Source organism: Rhinoderma darwinii, chromosome 5 (genome assembly GCF_050947455.1).
Source record: "Rhinoderma darwinii isolate aRhiDar2 chromosome 5, aRhiDar2.hap1, whole genome shotgun sequence".
Classification (NCBI taxonomy): Eukaryota; Metazoa; Chordata; class Amphibia; order Anura; family Rhinodermatidae; genus Rhinoderma; species Rhinoderma darwinii.
Genome location: NC_134691.1, coordinates 189479324 through 189503332, shown reverse-complemented (window position 1 = coordinate 189503332; position 24009 = coordinate 189479324). Strand labels below are relative to the sequence as shown.

At 40.7% G+C, this 24009-nt stretch overlaps 1 protein-coding gene across 2 annotated transcripts in view; it reads left to right on the top strand.

The window, feature by feature from the left end:
* The window catches only part of LOC142651758 (NFX1-type zinc finger-containing protein 1-like), a 100680-nt gene extending 78328 nt beyond the window's left edge, over positions 1-22352 (top strand). For both annotated transcript variants that reach the window (XM_075826818.1, XM_075826817.1), the window contains exons 16-19: positions 4077-4222; positions 12887-12997; positions 16815-16910; positions 17898-22352. In XM_075826818.1, coding sequence (XP_075682933.1) covers positions 4077-4222; positions 12887-12997; positions 16815-16910; positions 17898-20171 — 2627 coding nt within the window. In that variant the 3' untranslated portion in view covers positions 20172-22352. The remainder of the gene's footprint in view (positions 1-4076; positions 4223-12886; positions 12998-16814; positions 16911-17897) is intronic.
* The last annotated feature ends 1657 nt before the right edge of the window (positions 22353-24009 follow it).

The window sequence follows — 24009 nt, the reverse complement described above, 5'->3', positions numbered from 1 at the left end:
TCTCTGAGCTAGTGGGGAGGAGCCTACCTGCTATAATGTCTTCTATACACTGCACACATAGAAGAGGAGAATCCTGCTCTACTATCCCTATCTATCACATATATAAAGGCAGCAGCAGCAGCATGGAGATTAAACAACACTGATGAGTAGTGTAGCTGAGAATCCTACACTTGTGTGACATAGAATTCCTACCATCACATCTGTGTGTTTCTTGCCGTGCTCCTTCTTGCTCACCCCACTCCCCTCCATAGAATTATATGCAGCATGTGTTACTGAGTCAGACTTTCTCTCTCTCTCTCTCTCTCTGCTCCTTCCTCATACTCCCCCCTCCCCCTCAATAGAAAGTTATAGCAGGCAGTGAAGAGACATACCCCCACCTTCTGCAGCCATCAATTCTGCTCTGTGACTAGGGTCAGCCAATGCTTGACAACAGGAGGAGGACAGCAGATTACAGGAAGGGAGACACCTAGTGGCAGTAACTTCACAATGAATTTGCATGGATAAAAAAACAACATTTTAACAGTAAGTAAATCACAAAGTTGTTTTATATCAGGTATATTATTAGATTAACATAAGTTGTTTGAAAAGTTAGTGCCCATTTAAGTGTCAGGGAACTTACTGTCAAAAAGTGTAGTTAGCTTTAGCATCAGGGAAGTTATCGTCTATTATTGTAGTTAGGCTTAGTGTCAGTGAACGCACTGTCAAAAAGCATAGTTAGGTTTTGCTTTAGGGAAGTATATTTTTATATGACTTTCTAGTTTTTATATAGATTTATACACACACATCTAATTTTTGTTGTCTCTACACATTTATCTAATTTTTGCTGTCTATACACATTTATTTTAGGTGTCTATACACATTTATCTAATTTTTGCTGTCTGTACATGTCTAATATAATTTTTGGTGTCTGCAACCGTGTTAAATCCAAAACTAATAAAAACAATCATAAAATGTCCCAGAGTTCATTTAGTGCTGAAGAGACATATGCATTTCTTGCCTCCAAGGCAGTCGACAAGTTATGATGGCACTCTATGTTATTCTTATCATCATCCTCCTCCTCATCCAGCAATGAGGAGGTACCCCTAAGAAGGTGCCCCAGGAAAATTACAGTTGGAGTTCTCAAAACAAGTAACCCCATATAAACTCCCCCATCTGCAAATTATGAGCCTCAGATCTTTAAGTGCACGGCAGCTCAGGGATCAAGTTTGGACGGCAGGGTTCAGGGAGATACACTTTTTTTAAGGACTTTTCACTGATGATTTTCTTGAGCTAATGGTGTCCTAGATAAACTTGTATGCCCATCAATTTATTGCCCAAACCGCACATCACTTTATGCCCAGCCCCACTGGTGGAGCTCTGTAGAAGCAGCAGAGGTGGACAAATTCTGGGGCCTCATATTGAATATTGGGCTTTTGAAGAAGCCATCCATCAGGGCCCACAGGAGCCTGGACATATAGTACTTTACCAATGTACCGCATGGCCATGTGCTGGACCCGTTTTGAGGCAATCATTTGGTTCCACACCAAGATGACCCCAGTTCACCGTTTGATTAAAATTAGGCCCTTCACAGACCATTTAAGTGCCAAGTTTGTCAAAGCATTCATCCCAGGGAAGTGCATTTCTACGGATGAGTACCTGGTACATTTTAAGTCGAGGGCAATGTATGGCATGAAGATGTGTAAGCTGTGCGAGAGTACATCACGGTACACCCACAGATATGCCTTACTGGTAGATACAGGGAAACATAGTGTGGGATTGGTGCACTCATTGCTAGATCAGGGTTACAACCTTTACCTGGATAATATTTATACCATCGTCCCACTAATGAAGTGCCTCACTTTCAGAAGTACTGAAGCTTGCAGGACTAAGTGAGACAAGAGGAATGTCCTTATAGTCAGCACAGTACAAGTCAACAGCAGCAGCCCCATCCCAGTACGAGGTACTAGTACAGAAACCACAAAGCCAGGCTGCATCCTTGTCTATAAAAAGTACATGGGATTTACTGCAAAAGCAGTACAGCGCCATGCGGAAATCGAGGGTGTAGAGCGTCATGCGGAAAACGACGCAATGTTAAATAAATTCAGACCACTGACCAGATAAACTACTCTAATCCCCAGACCCCCTAAACAAATACAAACTCCAGAACAGAAACCCAAAATAAATACACACACCAGACCCAATAATACAGACCTAGACCAGACCCTATGATAAATTCAGATGCCAGACCAGAACCCCCCTTAATACAGACCCCCAGACAACCTAAACTAATACAGATCCCAGGCCAAACCACCTAAATACAGACCCTAGACAAGAACCCCTAAACTAAAACAGACTTCAGACCAGAACCCCTAAATACAGACCCCAACCCAAACCCTTAAATATAGACACCAGGCACCTTAAACTAAAACAGACCCCAGATCCCCTGAATACAGACCTTAGATCAGACTCCTTTCAATTACATAGCAACTCACATTCTTCTCCTGTGGAGCCTTGCTGCTCTGCCATCTAGTTTCAGGACCTGCACAGATATGGTCATGTGACCCTATTTATGCAACTCCTTCAACAGTAACTGGAATTGCGCATCTATGGTCATGTGAGTTACCTGTGCAATTTCTCCTGCAAAAAGCAGCATTGCTGCAATTTGCGGCAAATACTGTGATATAATCACAAGGTGCATCAAATCTTTGGGCGGCCATGGGTCCCCGGGTGCCTTAGGCCCTGAACGGCCACTCTAACCACCCAAATGGAAAACCGAAACTGGCTGTGTTGTAAACAGAAGGTTAAACTTTACTTCATACAATGTAATGTTTGGTGTTTTTAGAATGTGCCAGGTATCTTAATTTAGATAATATAAGGGTGTTGGGGTATAAAATGATTTTTATTTTACAAAGCGTAAAAATTGCTCAGAAACCTCTGGCAGTGAAAGGGTTGAAGCTTGATTGGTTGGGCCATTGCAGCTGCTTTGGCTGTGGCTTTTGAGTGTGTAAGCCATAGTTTACCCTTCAGGAGTGTTACCATATACTAAACAACTGCTTCCTTTGTCAGAAAGACCCATAGAAGGAATTTTATGGATCAAAAACATTACATTTCATAGTGGACTTTTCTGCAGTTTACTCTTTAACTCCTTAATGACCGGCCACCGTCTTTTGACGGCAGGCGGTGCAGGTCCCCAGCCTACAAAGACGTCTTTTGGCGTCGCGGTGGATCAGGCTGATGAGCGCTCGTGTGAGTGCTCATCCTCTAAGAAGGAGCTGTAACGAACAGCTCATGATCTTAGAGCAGCCTCCTGAATACAGCTGGGGTCGGAAAACATTCGGACCCCAGCTGTTTAACCCTTTGATTGCCGCGGTCCGTGACCGTGGCATGATCAAAGGTAATTCCCCTCTTTGATCGCATCACCAGCATTCCAGTGATGCGATCAAACACCGGAGAATCCCTCTGCAGTCAGCCCTGGGGACCTACAAAGGACCCCAGGGCTGTCTGTTCCGTTTGCCTGCTGTTCAGGCACACTATGTGCTGCCCGATCAGCAGCCTGTGTCATAGAGACACAGTGTAATGTATTAGCATACAGGAGTATGCTAATACATTACAAGTAAAAAATAAAGTTAAAAATAAAGTTATCCCTTAATGTGATTTTAAAAAAAGTAAGAAAAAAAATTAAGAAATAAAAAAAGTAAGTTAAAAAAAGGCATTATTTTGCATAAAATATATTTTATTGCCCCTACACTAAATATTAACAAAAAACCTACACATATTAGGTATCTATACGACTGTAATTACCTAAAGAATTAATCTATTGCGTTATTTAGCTTGAAACGTGAACGGGTTAAAAAATAAACAAGAAAAACCATGCCAAGAATCGCTTTTTCCTATATTCACGGCGTAAGAAATTTTTTTTTTACCCCCAAACTGTGGGGGAAAAAAAATACTCTTTCTCTCGCACAAATTTATCTGGTCATTAAGGTCTTTTCAGGCCCGTTCATTAAGGGGTTAATAGATCAACAAGTATGTTGTTGTTTCCTTGTCAAAGTTCTGAATCTTCTCTAATATTGCATTTGTATTTCAATTAAATTTAGGTGCAGCCAAGTTTAGAAAATTGCTCCAAAACGTTCAACCTAAAATTGTGATAGTAGAAGAGGCAGCGGAAGTTTTAGAGGCTCACATTATTACTACACTGAGCTCCAGCTGTCAACACCTTATACTCATTGGAGACCATCAACAGGTATGTTCTGAAAGATTTATAAAGAAAATGTAATTAAATAGACAAAAAAAAAAACATAAAAATTATGGTTTTTTTACGACGGTTTGAATCTTAAGAAGTTCATAAATGGCACTGAATTATTAGCTGATAGGAAGGATGACCATACCCATTGGTAAAGATTGTCATAGCTCATCTACTATAGTATAGTATATGAGAATATGGAACTACTATAAGAAAAACTCAAGAGGGTTCACCACACTTCCTTCATACGACCAGTTTCCTTCCTTCTTAGGAGTGCACGGATAAAACTTGTGGGCTTTCAAGGGTTATCCGTAACAGAAAAGAAAATGTTTTCCAACACCTCGTCATAAAAAACGAATTTCTTTATTGGCAAGACATTAAAAGCGCAGAAAAAGTGAGAGCATTGTCTCTGACGCTTACGCGTTTCGAACACAAATGTTCTTGACCCCTTCCCGACATTTGTTGTATGGATACGTCATGGAAAGCCAGTGCTTCCCGTATTTTGTCGTATCCATACGACAAATGGTGGACACCGGCTCAGAAGCTGAGTCAATGCCACCATCGCCAGATGTCAGCGGTGTATTAGAGCTGACATCCGGCTGTAATGGCGGGGTTCGAAATTAGCTTCGATCCCTGCCATTAACCCCTTAAATGCAGCGGTTCAAGGTGAATACCTTGAGGGGTGTCGTTTCTAAAATGTGGTTACTTCTGGGGAGTTTCCACTGTTTTGGGGTCACAGGGGCTTTGCAAATGCGAAATAGTGCCCAGAAACCAATCCAGCAAAATCTGCACTCCAAAAGCCAGATGGCACTCCTTCCCTTCTGAGCCCTGCCGTGTGCCCAAACAGCAGCTTATGACCACATATGGGGTATTGCCGTACTCGATAGAAATTGCTTTACAAATGTTGGGGTTCTTTTTTTCCTTTATTTGTTGAGAAAAGGAAAAATTTTGAGCTAAAGCTACGTCTTATTGAAGAAAAGGGATTTTTTTATTTGCACTGCCCAATTCTAATAAATTCTATGAAACAACTGTGGGGTCTACTTCCAATAATTTCTGCAATAAAGCTGTGGGGTCAAAATGCTCACTATGTCCCTTGATAATTTACTTGAGGTGTGTAGTTTCCCAAATGGGGTCACTTTTGGGGGATTTCCACTGTTTTGGCACCGCAAGAGCCCTTCAAACCTGACATGGTGCCTAGAATATATTCTAATAAAATGGGGGCCCCAAAATCCTCTAGGTGCTCCTTTGCTTCTGAGACCTGTGCGCCAGTACATTACCACACTAGGGCCACATGTGGGATATTTCTTAAATCTGCAGAACCTGGGCAATAAATATTGAGTTGCGTTTCTCTGGTAAAACTTTCTGTGTTACAAAAAAAATGGATTAAAAATGAATTTCTGCAAAAAAAAAAAAAAATTACATTTGTAAATTTCACCTAACATCTAAAGGGTTAGGAAACTTTCTAAATGCTGTTTTGAATACTTTGAGGGGTGAAGTTTTTAAAATGGAGTGATTTATTGGGGGTTTCTAATATATAAGGCCCTCAAAGCCACCTCACAACTGAACTGGCCCCTGTAAAAATAGCCTTTTTAAATTTTCTTTAAAATGTGAGAAATTGCTGCTAAAGTTCTAAGCCTTGTAACGTCCTAGAAAAATAAAAGGATGTTCAAAAAACGATGCAAACATAAAGTAGACAAATGGGGATGTTTATAGGCAACAATTTTGTGTGGTATAACTGCCTGTCTTACAAGCAGATACATTTAAATTGCGAAAAATGCTTTTTCGCTAAATTTTGGTGTTTTTTACAATTACATACTGAATGTATCGAGCAAATTTTGCCAATAACAAGAATTCCAATGTATCACGAGAAAACTATCTCAGATTCGCTTAGATAGGAAAAAGAATTCCGAAGGTATTACCACATAAAGTGAAACATATCAGATTTTAAAAATTAGGCTCTGTCAGGAAGGTCAAAAGTGGCCAAAGAGGGAAGGGGTTAATCATAGCATACGTCAGTAAGGCGTGCTGCAGTATTTCAAAAACAAATGACCAATCACATTTCATCTTACAGTCATCAAACTACATATACTAACAGCAAAATACTCTGTTATACTGCATAAATAATAGACAGTGTGTGTTTGTTTATATATATATATATATATATATATATATATAGAAGATCCAAACATAGGAGCAGCACTGTGTCAATAGCCAGAAACGGTTGGTGCTAGCTTCAAAATATCAAGGAGTGACGAGCTCCTCATGCATATATCCAAGAAAAAGAGACTGGAAGCAGCACTCAGTAAAAAAATGTGAATTTATTCACCCAACACAGCAACGTTTCACTTCCTCCATGGAAGCATTTTCAAGCTTCCATGGAGGAAGTGAAACGTTGCTGTGTTGGGTGAATAAATTCACATTTTTTTACTGAGTGCTGCTTCCAGTCTCTTTTTCTTGGATATATATATATATATATATATTCTATACTGGTAAGTACATTATTAATATTTAGTAAACATATAGCAGATAATTTCTCCTATTGAGACCCTTTGGGAATCTTGTATCAAGCTGTAGAATCCAGAACGCCACCCTATTAGGGCTCAGGCACACATCAGATATTTTCTTCCGTGTGCTATCCGTTTTTTTTAACGGATGGCACACTGACCCATTCAAGTCTATGGGGCCATGCACACATCCGATTTTTTTAGCAGATCCGTGTGCCAGATCCGCAAAGCTCAGAGCAGGTCCTATTCCTGTCAGTATTTTCGGATCAGTCCCACTCATTCTATCCAATAGTCCGTTTAAAAAAAACAAAACTTTTTCCGGATCTGTGTTTTGCGGCCGTAGAAAAGGTCACGAATGTGTGCATGTGGCCTTAAAGGAACAGTGTCACCACAATTTTTTTTTTAATATGTTAAAGATGTTAGTGCTTTATTAAAAACGTTTGGATTAATTTGTGTGTTTGTGTGTTACTTTTTTTTATTTTTACACTTTTTCTTCCCTATGGGGGCTGCCATTTTATTTTCCATTTCTGTATGTGTCGATTAACGACACATACAGACATGGAATACGGCAGCTCCAGTCCCATAGGGACTGCGAACGGGGCCAGTTCCATCCACTATCATGTACGCCGCTGTGTGGGAACGGCGCATGCGCCGCTCCCACACAGTTCAATTTGAAATGCGCGCCGTCCGGCGCCATTTTCCTGTGGACCGGAAGTCGCGGCCGGACAGTAATATTACTACTTCCGGTCGCGGCTTCCGGACTTGTGCACATGGAGCAGCGGCAGCAGACGGAGCGGACGGACCGGAGGGAGCGGCGGCGACTGGAGCAGGTAAGTTATTTCTTTGTATGTTCGTGTTTCAGTGTGTGTTTACTAGTGTATGTAAACCTTCTACACTGTGTGTTAGCTCAAAAAATGGCGACACACAGTGTAGGAGGTTAGACCGTTCCAACCCCTCGTTTTTCCCGGCACTAGCCAGGATAAAGGAGGGAGGGATTCTGAGAGCTCACTAGAGCGAGGGATTTTTACCAAATTTTGCAGCATAAAGCAATGTGGTTGCTTTACCACATGCAATGCTGCAATTTTGGGAATGGCTCCATCTAGTGACCAGCAATGGAAAATATTATAAATTAGAATCCAATTGAATCCAATTTATAATATTTTCTGACTCGTGAAAAAAAATAAAAATATTAGAACAATGTTTAATCACCTACACACTAATTGTTTAACTAAAAAAAAAAAAAACATGTTTTGCTGGCAACACATTCCCTTTAGGGGGGATTCACACGAGCGTGTATTCGGTCCGTGCGGGCCGCGTGGTTTTCACGCGCCACGCATAGACCAATACAAGTCTATGGGGCAGTACAGACAGTCCGTGCTTTTTGCGCAGCGTTTGTTCGCTGCGCAAAAAGCGCGACAGGTTCAATAATTCAGCGTATTTCGCGCATCACGCACCCATTGAAGTCAATGGGTGCGTGAAAACCACGCAGGTCTCACGGAAGCACTTCCGTGCGAACCGACTGAAACAGCGCACCAGCTGTCAAAAGGATGAATGTAAACAGAAAAGCACCACATGCTTTTCTGTTTCCAAGCATCCAAACGGAGTGTCTTGGAGATGAGCGAACCCGGCCAACCGAACCAAACTTCACCGGGTTCGGCCGAACTCGTTTTGGCCGAACCCGGCAAAAAATTTTCCGGTCCGCGACGTCAGGAGACAGTCACTGTCCATGGTGCTGAAAGAGTTAAACTGTTTCAGCACCATGGACAGTGACTTCCGATCCCAATATACATGAACCTGTAAAAAAAAAACGAAGTTCTGACTTACCGAAAACTCCCGGCTTCTTCCTCCAGTCTGACCTCCCGGGATGACAATTCAGTCCAAGTGACAGCTCCAGCCAATCACAGGCCAAGCACAGGCTGCAGCGGTCACATGGACTGGCGCGTCATCCAGGGAGGTGGGGCCCGATGTCAAGAGAGGCGCGTCACCAAGGACGCGTCACCAAGGCAACGGCCGGGAAGTTCTCGGTAAGTACGAACTTTTTCTTTTTTTTTTAACAGGTTTTTCGATATTGTGTTCGGCATTCACTGTCGAGGGTGCTGAAAGAGTTAGCTTTTTCAGCACCTTGGACAGTGACGGGCGTCGACTAGCCTCATCTCTATGATGGCGGCTGCGCGAAAATCACGCAGCCGCGCATCATACACGGATGACACACGCAGCTGTCAAATGGTTTTTGCGCACGCAAAACGCCGCGTTGTTTGCGCGTGCAAAAACGCAACGTTCGTCTGTATCTCCCCTTAAGGAGGTGTTTCCTCCAACCTGCACCCGTCTTTGCTTTTACTTTACTAAGTCAAGGCCATAAAAGCATAAGCCCTCAGTATTACGATCGTGCATTGCGATTGCATTGTTTGCACTCAGTGGCATAAACTACATATGATGCACATTGCAGTTTATAAATGCATTAATTTCGTATGTTTTCCATTGTGAGATTTCAAATTATCAGTTTTATTTGCAAAATGACATTGTTAGTGGTGATGTAAAAAAGACTGGGTGATAACATATCCCCCAGTGTTTTTCCCCTAGCAACACATCAGTGGCCTTTCCCTACTATTTGTGTTAGGATTGGATCCTGATTTAACTTGGATAAATAAGTATAAATGATGATTCTAACTCTATTAGGGTATGTGCACACACACTAATTACGTCCGTAATTGACGGACGTATTTCGGCCGCAAGTACTGGACCGACCACAGTGCAGGGAGCCGGGCTCCTAGCATCGTAGTTATGTACGACGCTAGGAGTCCCTGCCTCTCTGCAGGACAACTGTCCCGTAGTGTAATCATGTTTTCAGTACGGGACAGCAGTTCCACGGAGAGGCAGGGAGACAGCAGTTCCACGGAGAGGCAGGTACGTAAGTATGATGCTAGGAGCCCGGCTCCTTGCACTGTGTTCGGTCCGGTACTTGCGGCCGAAATACGTCCGAAATACGTCCGTCAATTACGGACGTAATTAGTGTGTGTGCACATACCCTAACAGATAAAACTCTCCTGTGGATATTGCCTTGACAGTATGAGCTGGTGACAGCTCTTAGCATTAAGGGGATGGTATTGCCTGATGAGGTCTTGCGATATAGAGATGTTTCCACCGTTCTTGTGTGCCAATTTCCCTGTAGCACAATGTCAAGAAAGGCAACAGAATCTGAAGATACTTAATAGAGATGAGCGAACCGATCCAGCACAAATTGAATTCCGTATGAAATTCCCAAAAGTTTGTAATTTGCCGAAATCTGAAACTTTTGGCGTTCACGGCGCAGAAATCATCAACATAGCTTCCGTCAGCGAGTCCCGGCTGCCATTTTGAGGATTATAGAAAAAAAAAAAGGGGTGAAGAGGAGATTTAAAAAAAACATACTGACAACCTACGCTGGTCTTCTGTGGCGACGTGTCCCTGCTGGCAGTTGAGATGACGTAGCTGTCTCATGTGATCACTGTAGCCAATCACAGGCTGCAGCGATCACAAGGGACAAAACTACGTCATTACGTAGCTGTCCCATGTGACTGCTGTAGCCTGTGATTGGCTGCCGCGATCACATGGGACAGCTACGTCATCTCACCTGCCAACAGGGACGCGTTGCTACAGAAGACCAGGGGAAGTGGTGAGTATGTTTTTTTTTTTTTGTGGAATCGCAAGTGCCCCAATTGCCTTGTGTGACTCTCCAAGTCCGACAGGGCTTGCTATTCATGGCAAATAAATCCAGACCGAAACTAATTTCTGGAAATTCACTACTCACTAATACTAAAACTGTAAATTTTAAATACAAATCATTGGTGTTTGTTTCCCATGAGTTGCGGCACGGACACCACATTGCAACCCCACACAAGCAGGAGATCATCAATATAGCGTCTATACCACACAATTGACTCATGAAAGGGGTCATTGACTGAAAAGATATCGTTTTCCTCCCACCATGCCATAAATTGGCTAGGGAGGGGGGAGAACAACGCAGAGGAAGTTATAAAATAGCAGATAATCCGCTGACATCAAGATTCCTTGCTATACTTCCTCAAGTCAAATTCCACTGCAACGCGAAATTGTAAGGTTGCTTTTAATGTGTTGCCAATAGAGAAATTGGTTTTATACGGGCAGGTGCTGGACAAGAAAGCGCAGTGGCCATATGTGATACGAATAGGAAAGCAGGTTTCTTTTTTTTTCGGTGTGTGTGTGTGTTAATAGGGTGATTTTAGAGTAATTTTTTCAGATCATACTGTGTTCTTGTTTAGGCCTTGATCACATTGCGCGCAAAAAAACTCGACGTGTAAACGCATCAAATGCTAGCGTTTTTACGCTTTTTTTGCCGCTTTTTCAGCGCGTTTTTTTGTGTGCGTAATTAGGACTCCCATTGACTATTGGAATTAGGCGCATTTTTTACGTGTTTTGGCGCGTTTTACGTGGCAAGAATTGACCTGACACTTCTTTTTTTAGACAGCGTGTTTTTTAAACACGCGTGCGTAAAAAAATGTGTCAAATGAACTACAATGCATTTTTCCATCGATGTCAAAGGGAAGCTTAAAGCTTTTTGATGTGTTTTTGGCACGTAAAATGCCTCAAAAACTTGTAAAATACAAGGGTGAACAAGGCCTTAAAAGGACAGCAAGCAGTATGGCGTGTTGATCCCTAATGACTCAAAATGTTGTCTAAAAAAGTACAACTTAACCCAAATTATAAAGTTATGATATCTAAAATATGAGTGGTAAAAATAAGTAGAAATGGTATGAACTTGATGGCAAAAACTGCATCCTACATCCTTCAAAGAGGTAGTCCCAACAGAACAACACAATTCCAATTTACCTCCTCAGGACCCCACCTGCTAGCCAGAGTGGAAAGACATTGGACACCTAGGGGCCCCACTAGGCCCCATATATAATATCGTAGTGACAGTGATCCAGTAAGTGACCAGTCCACCTGGCCTAGGTCACAGACCACGAGAGCCAGGCCGGCTGCTTGCAGAAGAGACTGGAGAGGGAATAGGAGAGGATGTCTCCACTATCCAGCATCGGAGCCTATTGCCTTGCCTGACTGCAAATGGCAGTAGAATAGAATGAATTTAGCAGGCCTGCCCACTAGTAGAGCGGACCATCGGAAATCTGTAGCATATCACTGCAGGGAAAACATGCAGACAGTTTCCCCTACAGATAACAGATGATTGCTCGGATTACATATAAGGAGGGACAACCCCTTTAAGGAAATGAACATGCTCCCCAACAGTCACAGCTTTTTTTTTGATGCATTGTATTTGCATTTTTAGGTCATCCTTTTTCAGTTCTGGGGCATACTTTGATCCAATTAAAAAGAACCCATTTTCAAATAATCTGTTAGGGTATTCTGAGTTAATAACGGGGGTCCCACATTCATCTATTAGCCAGAGTAGAGGGGGACAGACCTATATATCCCTGCATTATAAAGAAAGCCTACTGATTTTAATGGGAACTGTATAATTGTCCAGCGAATTAACATTTTTTAACTAGTTCACAATGGTGTACAATATTTTTATAAAAAGCTATACTCACCCCACCCCATTACTCCCTGCTGCTCCCATACCACTGCTGACAGTCCTCCACCGGTCTCTACTTCCTTTTGCAGCGATGACATACAGAGACAGAGACATGGGACCGTGGCAATATTTAAAAAATATTTTTATTTACTGGACAACCTCTTTAATTTCTCCTGTTGTAGTGCCGCAGTGAAATTAAACACTGGCTCCGGAGATTGGTGGTCACAGCAGCTTATTGTTAGGGGACCCTTCTTACAAAAATGCATCATTTAAAGTCAACAACCCCTATAAGGAACAAAGGGCTACATACATCCGATTTAACAGTATTGCCATACAATATAACCTCTGAAGGCTGCTTGTAATTCTTACAGTATATAAGCTATCTGAGTTGCTGCAAACATTTGCATTCCTGAGCAAATAAAGACACCACACTGACCACAGCTCATTTTAACAGTAACTAAAAATAACTTTTGTAATTTTTAAAGAACATTTGCATAATATACTAATTTGCATATTGGCGATCATTTTTATGAAAAACTGCTACGTGTAAATAAGCCTTTATTTTCTTCTTGTACACTTACCAATCTTAATGTGATGTATTGTCTTTTTCAGCTCCGTCCAAGTACTACAGTATATGAACTGGCAAAAAACTTTAATCTAGAAGTATCAATGTTTGAAAGACTAATCAAAATGAAAATCCCATATGTACGCTTGGACTATCAGGTAAGACTTTACGTTGAAGATTGCAATGTTAGACTCTGGATACACTTCTTTTGAGCCTACTGAAGCGTGTATATGAGAGGCTTGTGATGGATGCCATACTGTGGCATCCGTTATCCATAGGGTGCCTTTGTAAAAAGTCGTATACTGCATGGTATACGTTTTTTTGCGTTGTAACTCAGTATGCTGCGCTTATGATAAATGATATGCAAACGCATACCGGCCTGACGAAGGCCAAAAGAACACTCTTTTGGCCTTGTCTTGTAATTGGGGCTTATGGAAACATTAACATATACGCCGGGAGCTTTTAACGGCATATACGTTAATCTAAGTGCAAAGACACAGTTGCATTTAGCCTAAGAAGCGTTAGATAGGATACATTTCATTAAACCTGTTTAATTGTATAAAAAATCCTGCTTGTTTTCCACAAAACAGGGGACAGTAAATTATATCTATGAAGACTGAAGAATTAGCATATTACCACATTACCCGAAATGGAGCACGTCTTGTAGAGCTAGTGAACAGTGTCAGATTGCACTTAGTGCAACTGGAAAACCACGTCTCCTTTTCCAAAAAACAAAAATTGTTGTTTGTCCGTAAAAGTGGAAGAAGGCTGAATTTACAAACAGAGTTTACTTAAATTTTTTGGGACGTTTTTCACCCAAAAATACTGTAGCCAAGTGTTACTTAAAAATCTTTAGTGCACATTGTTTTAGTTTGTGGCGTTTTTGTACTGCTTTATATCAAAACGCAGCATGCTCTAGGTATGGCTTTTTTTCTGGGGTTTTGTCCATAGGCTTCTCTATAGGACCTCAAAAATGTCTGTACAGAATAATATAAAAGACGCTAACAAAAACGCATGTAAAACACTCCATTATAAAACCCATTGCGTTTTTTACATGTGTTTGAAAAACGCTGAAAAGAAAGTGTGTATAAAGGAGGCCTAGATATGTTGTTGGTGCTATGATGGTGTAATTCTCAGCTGGACCTTTAATGCCCTTACTCATCTTTGTATAAGGCTGGACTCAAAAATTCCGTTTTTGTGGGAGTTTTCTAAGCCAAATCTAGGGTTGGATAAAAAAAAAGAAGGATAAAGATTTATAGGTCTCCTCCCTTTTGAGTTTTGCTTTAATGTGTAAAAAATGGGTGCCATGATGCATGTATATAGTTAGTACACACGTTTTTACATTGCTTGTTATATTTTTCCAACAAGTAAACATTTTTTACTGACAAAGGCTCCATTGACTGAGCTGAAACGTTGCTGAGGTGAATAAAGTCCACTTACTTTTTTACTGTATTTACCGGAGTGCTCCCATTTTTTGCTTATATGTACATATATCTCCATAACATTAAAATAAATATAGAAAACCTACAACATCCCTTCTATTTGCCGATACGAGAATATACAAACGACAATAAATCCAAGTTCATGAATTAATATATTGTCTTTGTATATTGCCATATCAGCAAATAGAAGCGGTGTTGTAGGATTTCTAGAGTTCTTTTCTTGTTTTTTGATGTTATAATGACTAATATCCTTGATATTCTTATAATTAAAATAAATATGTCCTATAAAGTTACAATTATTAGAAATTAAACTAAAATAAATATATATATATATATCCCAAAATGCTAAATTTCATCTAAATAGAATTTTATCATTTAACTGTATGTTTCCGCATGGGATTCGAAGCTCTGTATAAAAAAAAAACACAGCTCAGCTTCCACTGCTAAATATTAGTCTAAAAGAAAAATAGGTTCAAATGTGTACATTCACTTTAGGGGAGATACAGACGAACGTTGCGTTTTTGCGCGCGCAAACAACGCAGCGTTTTGCGTGCGCAAAAAACATTTGATAGCTGCGTGTGTCATCCGTGTATGATGCGCGGCTGCGTGATTTTCGCGCAGCCGCCATCATAGAGATGAGGCTAGTCGACGCCCGTTACTGTCCAAGGTGCTGAAAGAGCTAACTCTTTCAGCACCCTCGACAGTGAATGCCGAACACAATATCGAAAAACCTGTTAAAGAAAAAGTTCGTACTTACCGAGAACTTCCCGGCCGTTGCCTTGGTGACGCGTCCTTGGTGACGCGCCTCTCTTGACATCGGGCCCCACCTCCCTGGATGACGCGCCAGTCCATGTGACCGCTGCAGCCTGTGCTTGGCCTGTGATTGGCTGGAGCTGTCACTTGGACTGAATTGTCATCCCGGGAGGTCAGACTGGAGGAAGAAGCCGGGAGTTTTCGGTAAGTCAGAACTTCGTTTTTTTTTTACAGGTTCATGTATATTGGGATCGGAAGTCACTGTCCATGGTGCTGAAACAGTTTAACTCTTTCAGCACCATGGACAGTGACTGTCTCCTGACGTCGCGGACCGGAAATTTTTTTGCCGGGTTCGGCCAAAACGAGTTCGGCCGAACCCGGTGAAGTTTGGTTCGGTTGGCCGGGTTCGCTCATCTCCAAGACACTCCGTTTGGATGCTTGGAAACAGAAAAGCACATGGTGCTTTTCTGGTTACATTCATCCTTTTGACAGCTGGTGCGCTGTTTCAGTCGGTTCGCACGGAAGTGCTTCCGTGCGACCTGCGTGATTTTCACGCACCCATTGACTTCAATGGGTGCGTGATGCGCGAAATACGCAGAGTTATTGAACCTGTCGCGCTTTTTGCGCAGCGAACAAACGCTGAGCAAAAAGCACGGACTGTCTGTACTGCCCCATAGACTTGTATTGGTCTATTCGTGGCGCGTGAAAACCACGCGGCCCGCACGGACCGAATACACGCTCGTGTGAATCCCCCCTTAAGGTTACATTTGTTTGTATGGTTGTTATGGTGTTCCAAAAAGCAGGGGAGAGCAAGTTAAGGGTTAAAGATTAATTGTAAAAGTATTACAATTCCAATGTGATTTAGGTTTCTGCTGTGCCTAACATAACTGCCCTTGTCCCGTCTAGCCATGGGGGTCACTTCCATTGTAGCAGGTAACATGCTATGGCGCATATCTGCTCAGAAAGGAGGTTGTAAAGGCTGCTGCTCCCAGTCTCCACCATACTGTAACCCCTCACAGCGTCTTCTGGCTCCTATCCGGCGTCGCTTCCCTCCCTCTGTTCAATCTGGTCATGGCCTCCATCGCAGCCGCTCTCTCTGCTGCATCTAGGGCACTTTCTAGTGCGTGCGCGGGGATACTTCCTCCCTTGAGTGGCCAATGTGCACAAAATTTCCCCCCAACTTTCCTGGGTATAAAAGGCACTTCCCCTTTCTGTCCTTGCCTGAATTATTAGGTTCCTCCCAGCTTTCTAGAGATACCCTGCATTCCTGTGTTTGACCTCTGCCTGTACTTTGACTATTTTTGCCTGTCCTGACCTTTGGCTCGGTTAACCGTAAGTGATGGTCTGCCGTCTGCCTTGACCTACGCTATACCAGACCCTATATACTATCGGCTGTTTCAATACCTCTCCTGTCCACGTCGACCACTGCCAAGTGAGACTATTCTGGGGGTAGCGACCTAAGGATTTCCAGCAGCGAAGTTCATATCCCTGTATAGGGGTTAAAGGGTGAATACCTGTCAATCCCTTAGACTCCGCTCCCAGGATTAGCCCCAAACCAAATCCCTTGGTGACACAGTGTGACACCATCCTCTGTAGGACCCATGATGTCTTATTATTCATTGCCGCTGTCATAATATATATATTATGATAGAATAAAATAGTTAGTGGATGAAACCTACTATTGCAGTAGCTTTGTGATTGCTTTATGTCGTGAATTAACTTTTTAATTTAATAGTGCATGTACTTTCAGTGATACGTTTGTATGTCTTTTTATTTCTAGCATCGCATGAGGCCGGAAATTGCTCAGCTTTTAACGCCTCACATTTATGACAAGCTGGAGAACCATGCTTCCGTGCTCGCTTATGAAAATATTAAGGTAAAACATTGCAGGTAGCGCAATAGTTATATAGAAACCTATACCAACTAAAAATATTCCTTAACTGATCTCTTAAACTGGCTATACCCTAAAGATAGCTGTCAGCTCAAAGCTAATCCTCTCGACCCCAGTGTAAACATGGCTCGGCAGAGCGTGCATGTTTTTTCAGTCTAGAGATGGGAATAACCTGCTGCCGAACCCTTCCAGCAGCATCTTATCTCCTGCTTGAAAAAAGGATTGGGAATGTTGAAATTTAACAGATCGCCAGATGTTGGAAGAGAGTTGGGAGACCCACATAAATGTTAGATAGAAGGCCAGTCCCACTGATATAGGTGGGTTTGGGCGACATTTATCTTATGTGTAAGGCCACTTTTAGGCTGTAGCTAATTTTATTTCTTAACTATATTTATGCATTTACCCAATACTTCCAATTAATCCATCTTTAAGAAATCAAGCTGGTACTATGATTCTGATACTTTTCACAATTTGGGTATGTTCACACGGCAGCCTCCGATACGCCTGAAATTACGGAGCTTTTTTCAGGAGAAAACAGCTCTAGAATTTCAGACGTAATGGCATGTGCAGGCGTTTTTCGCAGCGTCCATTACGGACGTAATTGGAGCTGTTTTTCCATGGAGTCAATGGAAAACGGCTCCAATTACGTCTCAAGAAGTGACATGCACTTCTTCGACGCGGGCTTCTTTTGTACGCGCCGTCTTTTGACAGCGGCGCGTAAAAAAAATGACCGTCGGCACAGAACATCGTAAAACCCATTCAAATGAATGGGCAGATGTGTGCCGACGCTTTGGAGCCATATTTTCGGACGTAATTCGAGGCTAAAACGCCCGAATTACGTCCGTAAATAGGGTGTGTGAACCCAGCCTTACTGTTTTCCAATGGCAGTGCCACTGTTCTTTGCTAAAAATCAAAGTTTCTAATGTAAAGTATATGTCATTATAATCTACTCCTATGTTTTTTATTTACTAGGGTGTTTGTCACAATCTCTTCTTTGTGGACCACAACCATCTTGAGGAACATATTAAAGAAGGCAAGAGTCATCAGAATGTCCATGAGGCCACTTTTGTGAAGTCGCTTTGCCTCTATTTCATACATCAGGGCTACTCTCCATCACAGATAACAATACTCACTACTTATTCTGGACAGCTTCATTGTTTACAGGAAATGATGCCCAAATCTCAATTTGAGGGAGTCAGGGTTTGTGTGGTTGATAAATATCAAGGAGAGGAAAATGAAATTATTATCTTGTCACTAGTAAGAAGCAATTTAGCGGGCAATGTTGGTTTCCTTAAAATACCAAACCGGGTTTGTGTTGCATTATCAAGAGCAAAGAAAGGATTATTTTGTATAGGGAACATGGAATCATTATCCAAAGTATCCCTTTGGAGCAAAATTAATGATGTATTACAAAAAAATGGGCTAATTGGCAAAGAGTTGATGCTCCAATGTGTCAACCATCCCGACACTGTAACCTATGTAGCTACATCTGCAGACTTTGATAATGTTCCAGAAGGTGGATGCAAGATTCCTTGCCAATACAGACTAAACTGTGGCCATGTTTGTCCTCTTTTGTGTCACCCCTATGATCAACAGCATGAAAAAGTTGTATGCAGAAAGCCGTGTTCTAAAATTGTCTGTGAAAATGACCACAAGTGCAGACAATTGTGCAGTGACCCTTGTTCTAAATGTAAAGAGCTTGTGCAAAAGAAGATTCCTGTATGTGGACACATTCAGGATGTTCCATGTTCAATGCTTCCAGAAAATTTCTGCTGCAAAGAACCCTGTGTTCAGATGTTAAAGTGTGGTCACAAATGTGTCCGATCATGTGGTCAAGAATGCAGCAAAAACTGTCCTGAAAAGGTAACAGTTACATTGAAATGTGGTCACACTGTTAAAACATTTTGTCACATGAAGACCGAAGCAGAGGTGGCTGGCACCCAGTTAAAATGTCATGTGAAATGTGAAGAAAAATTGAATTGTGGACACATCTGCCCTGGAAGCTGCAGCACCTGTGCACGAGGCATTCACTTGCCATGTACAAAACTTTGCAATATTTTGCTTTACTGTTCTCATAACTGTGAAGAAAAGTGTGAGATGGGCTGCTTTTGTGTCCGTACTTGTGAAAAGTCATGTTTTCATGGAAAATGCCGTCTGAAATGCAGTGAACCCTGTGCTCCTTGTACAAAACTGTGTGGATGGAGATGCAAGCATAAGACGTGTACAAAACTTTGTTGGGAGCCTTGTGACAGAGAGGCATGTGATAAACCTTGCAAAAAAAAACTAAAATGTGGTCATCCATGCATAGGTTGTTGCGGAGAGCCATGCCCCAATAAATGCAGAGTTTGTAATGCTGAGGAAGTTAAAGAATTGATCTTTGGAAATGAAGCAGACCCTCATGCCCGCTTTGTTCAACTTATGGACTGTCCTCATTTTTTTGAGGTGACAAAATTCTCAGAATGGATGAATAGGAAAGAAGAGGACCAAATTCTTAAACTGAAGTCTTGCCTCAAATGTTCAAAACCCATCAGAAAAAGTTTGCGATATGGAAATTTAGTCAAGCAAATACATTCTGATTTGGAGAAAGTTAAAGAAAGGATCAGTTACAAATGGATGAATGATTTGGAAATGTTCCTCAGTGAAAATGACACTGAATTACGTAACTTTCCACAGATAAATAAGACAGTGCAGCAGTTGCAAGATGGCAGCCTAACTCTCCGTTCACTGATGTTAGTAGGTGAAAAAATAAAATTCTGGCAAAAACTCGGTGCAATTGATAATAAGGTAAAAAAGAGTCCTAAAGTTCTGCAAAAAGTACTTTGTGATATTCCTAATCTTTCTGATGCCATAGACAAAGCTACAAGTAAGCATGGCATTTTAGAGCAGTATTATGAATTATTGCGGGTGGCCTTAGAAGTGGAGGTTTCATTTATTAAGCAAAACATGCCACTGGTATCCATTCAAAGTATGAAATCATTGATCAAAGGGATGAACTCAAAACAGCACACCATGTCTTTGGATGAAGTACATGCTCATCTTCAAATGCTCCCAGTACCTATGGATCTTATCAATATAGTAAAGAAAAAGACAGTCATATTTGACACAGACCTGCTGAGGCAAGATTTTTGGCACCGGTGTGAAGCAGGGCATATCTATACTACCTATTCAGATGAAAACACAAGCCACTGCTGCCCACAGTGTAGTTTCAGTGATGAAGATGACGATGAAGAAAAGTTGTTCTTTTAAAAAATACTAAAATCCCACAAAAATCCATGCATTCAAAAATCCATGCATTTCTAAAAATAAATCTAAAAAAATTAACATCAGTGTATAGACAAAGAAAAATAGAATAAAAAAAGAATGTATATTTGAGCTGTAAGTAACATCAAAGTATATAACATTCCTCCTCTTTAAAGCCTAATATTGTTAGCATGGTATAGACCACAGAGATTAGATTTATACTTAATACTGTCACCTCCCAAACCCCCTAAACTACTTTAATCGTAAATAGCTTAAAATATGTTGACTCCGAATCTGCAATTTTTATTTTTCTACACACTTGCAATCCCCTCACTGTAAGCCCACAAATGGGCCGTGCGCAATCCCCTCACTGTAAGCCCACAAATGGGCCGTGCGCTGCATGCGGAAGACAAGTCTAAGTAGTCTTCTCAATTATATCACCGAGCTTAGTAGTCCTCCATGTATCAGCATGCATTGCACGACCTGTGTGTGGGTTTACAGTGGGGGAATGCAAGTGAGTAGACATATAAAAAGTGCAGGTTTGGAATCCGTCTTCAAAGCTAGTTACAGATTATTGTGATTTAGGGGGGTTGGAGGGGACAGAGTCTCTTTAACACTGGTTAAATAGAAAATGTCAACATGACAGAATCTTATGTTTCATGGGATAGCAACAACAAAGTAGAACTTTCTTTGTTTAGTGTAGCACTGATTGGTGCATTGTATTATTTAATAATGGAACATTTGTGATTTATTAGCAGAAGATAGAAATTTGCGGCAATAAAACTTCTTTATTGATAACTATCTCGGTCTGTTTGATGTGGAATGAACCAACGGCCGTTTCGGACTACACTCGCTTTTTCAAGGCCCTGGCGTCACTTTCTTTTTTGCTCCTTATTTATCACGCTCAATGTGAGCCTACATCATCACCCTTATAATAAAGGTAGCAAAACAGGTGCACAATAATATACAACAACTTATACAATGTAACAAAAGTAGGCTTGACACATTACTTACAACCAATATATATTAAACAATGTTTATGTTAAGAACGAAATAAGATCATTACGGTCATAAAGACAAAAAATTAAAACATTTACATTGACCACATCTATCATTGACTTTCGGCGCTACTGTTGATAAACAGCTTCCTGTTTTCCAAATTGGATGTAAAATGACCCTTAGTTCATTCTTAAATTTTGTAATTTTTTTTATACGTACCAGGTACCTTAATATAGGGGGCGGTACTTTCCACATAAATTAATTGATAACTTGTAAAACGCAATACGTATTCTATGTAATCATGTGCTCATGTGAGATATTTTTTACGTAGGCAAGACCATTCGTTCAATGCATAAAAGATTTGGCGAACATGTTCGCTCTTTAGAAACAGAAAAGGATGTCCAAGATTAATGCAACATATGCATGAATGCCACGGTAATGATTACCGAGGCATGCGTTTTGCAGGGATTCAAATTAAATCAGCCCCCTTTCGAGGAGAGAGACACCAGACTTTATTGCGAAATTTTAAAAACGGAGGCTCTAGGAGCACCCGGTCTTAATGACCGTAACGATCTTAGTTCGTTCGTAACATAAACATTGTTAATATATATTTATTTGTTGTAAGTAATGTGTCCAGCATACATTTGCTACATTGTATAAATTGTTGTTTATTATTGTGCACATTTTTGCTACCTTTATTATAAGGGTGATGATGTAGGCTCACATTGAGCGTGATATATAAGGAGCAAAAAAGAAAGTGACGCCGGGGCCTTGAAAAAGCGTGTGAAACGGCCGTTGGTTCATTCCACATCAAACAGACCGAGATCGTTATCAATAGAGACGTTTTATTGCCGCAAACAGTGAGTGCCTTGAATTTCTATCTTTTACTGTATTACACAGCGTGCTCACTCTGTCGATGAGCACCCCGTTGGCAACAAGTTAAGTGCTGACTCCACATTATATACCGGAAAGGATCTCCATGCAGGCATAACATTGTGTCTAAATTAGGCCAGTGCCAGTCCTCTTTTCTTCTTTCCTTCTGGAACAAATAATTTATGATTTCTTTCTTTCACATTTCAACGTATTTTCTGTTAATTTTTCGATGTAACCGAAGTTGATAAGTTGATATATTACATATCTTATGTTCTGCCGTTAAAACAGGAATAAAAGCTTACATTTTATAATCTATTCATGATTATCAATAGACTCTTCATTAATCTAAAAGTAGTAGAAAATATGTCAAATAAAAATTATGCACATAAAAATAGATGTATATGAGAATGTTTATTCAAAATAAGATTAGTTAATTATTATTCAGTTGGTTTAAAAAAAAAGTTACATTTCACAACAACAAGTAGTAAGAGTGCTGGTATTATTATGATATTATTACATCCGTAGACAGAATTATTGCAATTATAAAAATATGCCTTTTTGGTAATCAAAACGATATTGAAAACTGAACCAAACTGCTGTGTGTGAACCTAGCCTAAGGGATTGGATTTCAGAAACAGGCTAGATTTTTACAGTTTTAAACGGGTCGTCTGGTTTAGAAACCTTTTTTAAATATCTCCATTAGGGAATTTGGAGTTCATGAATTACACAGATAGATCATGGATTTCAATTTTACATAGTTGATAAGGTTAAAAAAGACACAGGTCTCTCAAGTCCTACCTATAATTGTACAGTGTTGATTGAGAGGAAGGTAAAAACCCTTATGAAGGCAGTTGCCAATTGTTTAATATTAGGGGGAAAAATTACTTCCCGACTCCAAATATGGCAATTAGAATAAATCCCTGTATCAACGTCCCATCTCCAGTAATCTAGTAACTTGTGACATTATTTATTTCAAGAAATGCATCTCGGCCCCTCTTGAACTTCAATGAATCAACCATCACTATAACTGAATTATTTAAACAAATGGAGCGGGCTGCACAGGCTGGTATTGTAGTAATAATGGGAGATTTTAATTACCGGGATATTAATTGGCGTCATGGTTCGGCTTCAACTGTAAAGGGAAGACATTTTCTCAACCTGTTGCAGAAAAATTTTATGGGCCAGTTTGTGGAAGACCCGACTAGAGGTGAATCTCTATTGGATCTGGTCATTTCTAATAATAGTGCTTGTTGGGAATGTCAATGTTCGTGAAAACCTTGGTAACAGTGATCATAATATAGTTATATTTTACCTATACTGTAAAAAACAAACACAGGCTGGGAGGGCAAAAACACTTAATTTTAAGAAGGCCAATTTCCCCAGGATGAGGGCTGCAATTCAGGACATAGACTGGGAAGAACTAATGTCAAATAATGGGACAAATGATAAATGGGAGATTTTAAAATCTACTTTGGGTAATTATAGTTCAATATTTATTCCTATAGGTAACAAGTATAAATGATTAAAATTAAACCCCACATGGCTTACACCTTCTGTGAAAGGGGCAATGCATGACAAAAAAAAGGGCATTTAAAAAATACAAATCTGAGGGTACAGCTGTAGCCTTTGTAAAATATAAAGAGCTTAATAAAATCTGTAAAAAGGTAATAAAATCAGCAAAAATACAAAATGAAAGGCAGGTGGCCAAGGATAGTAAAACAAATCCCCAAAAATTCTTCAAGCATATAAATGCAAAAAAGCCAAGGTCTGAACATGTAGGACCCCTAGATAGTGGTAATGGGGAGTTGGTCACAGGGGATCAAGAGAAGGCAGAGTTACTAAATGGGTTCTTCCGCTCCGTATATACAGCAGAAGAAAGAGCAGACGATGTAGCCGCTGCCAGTGCTGTTAATATATCAGTTGATATACTGAACTGGATGAATGTAGAGATGGTCCAAGCTAAATAAATATA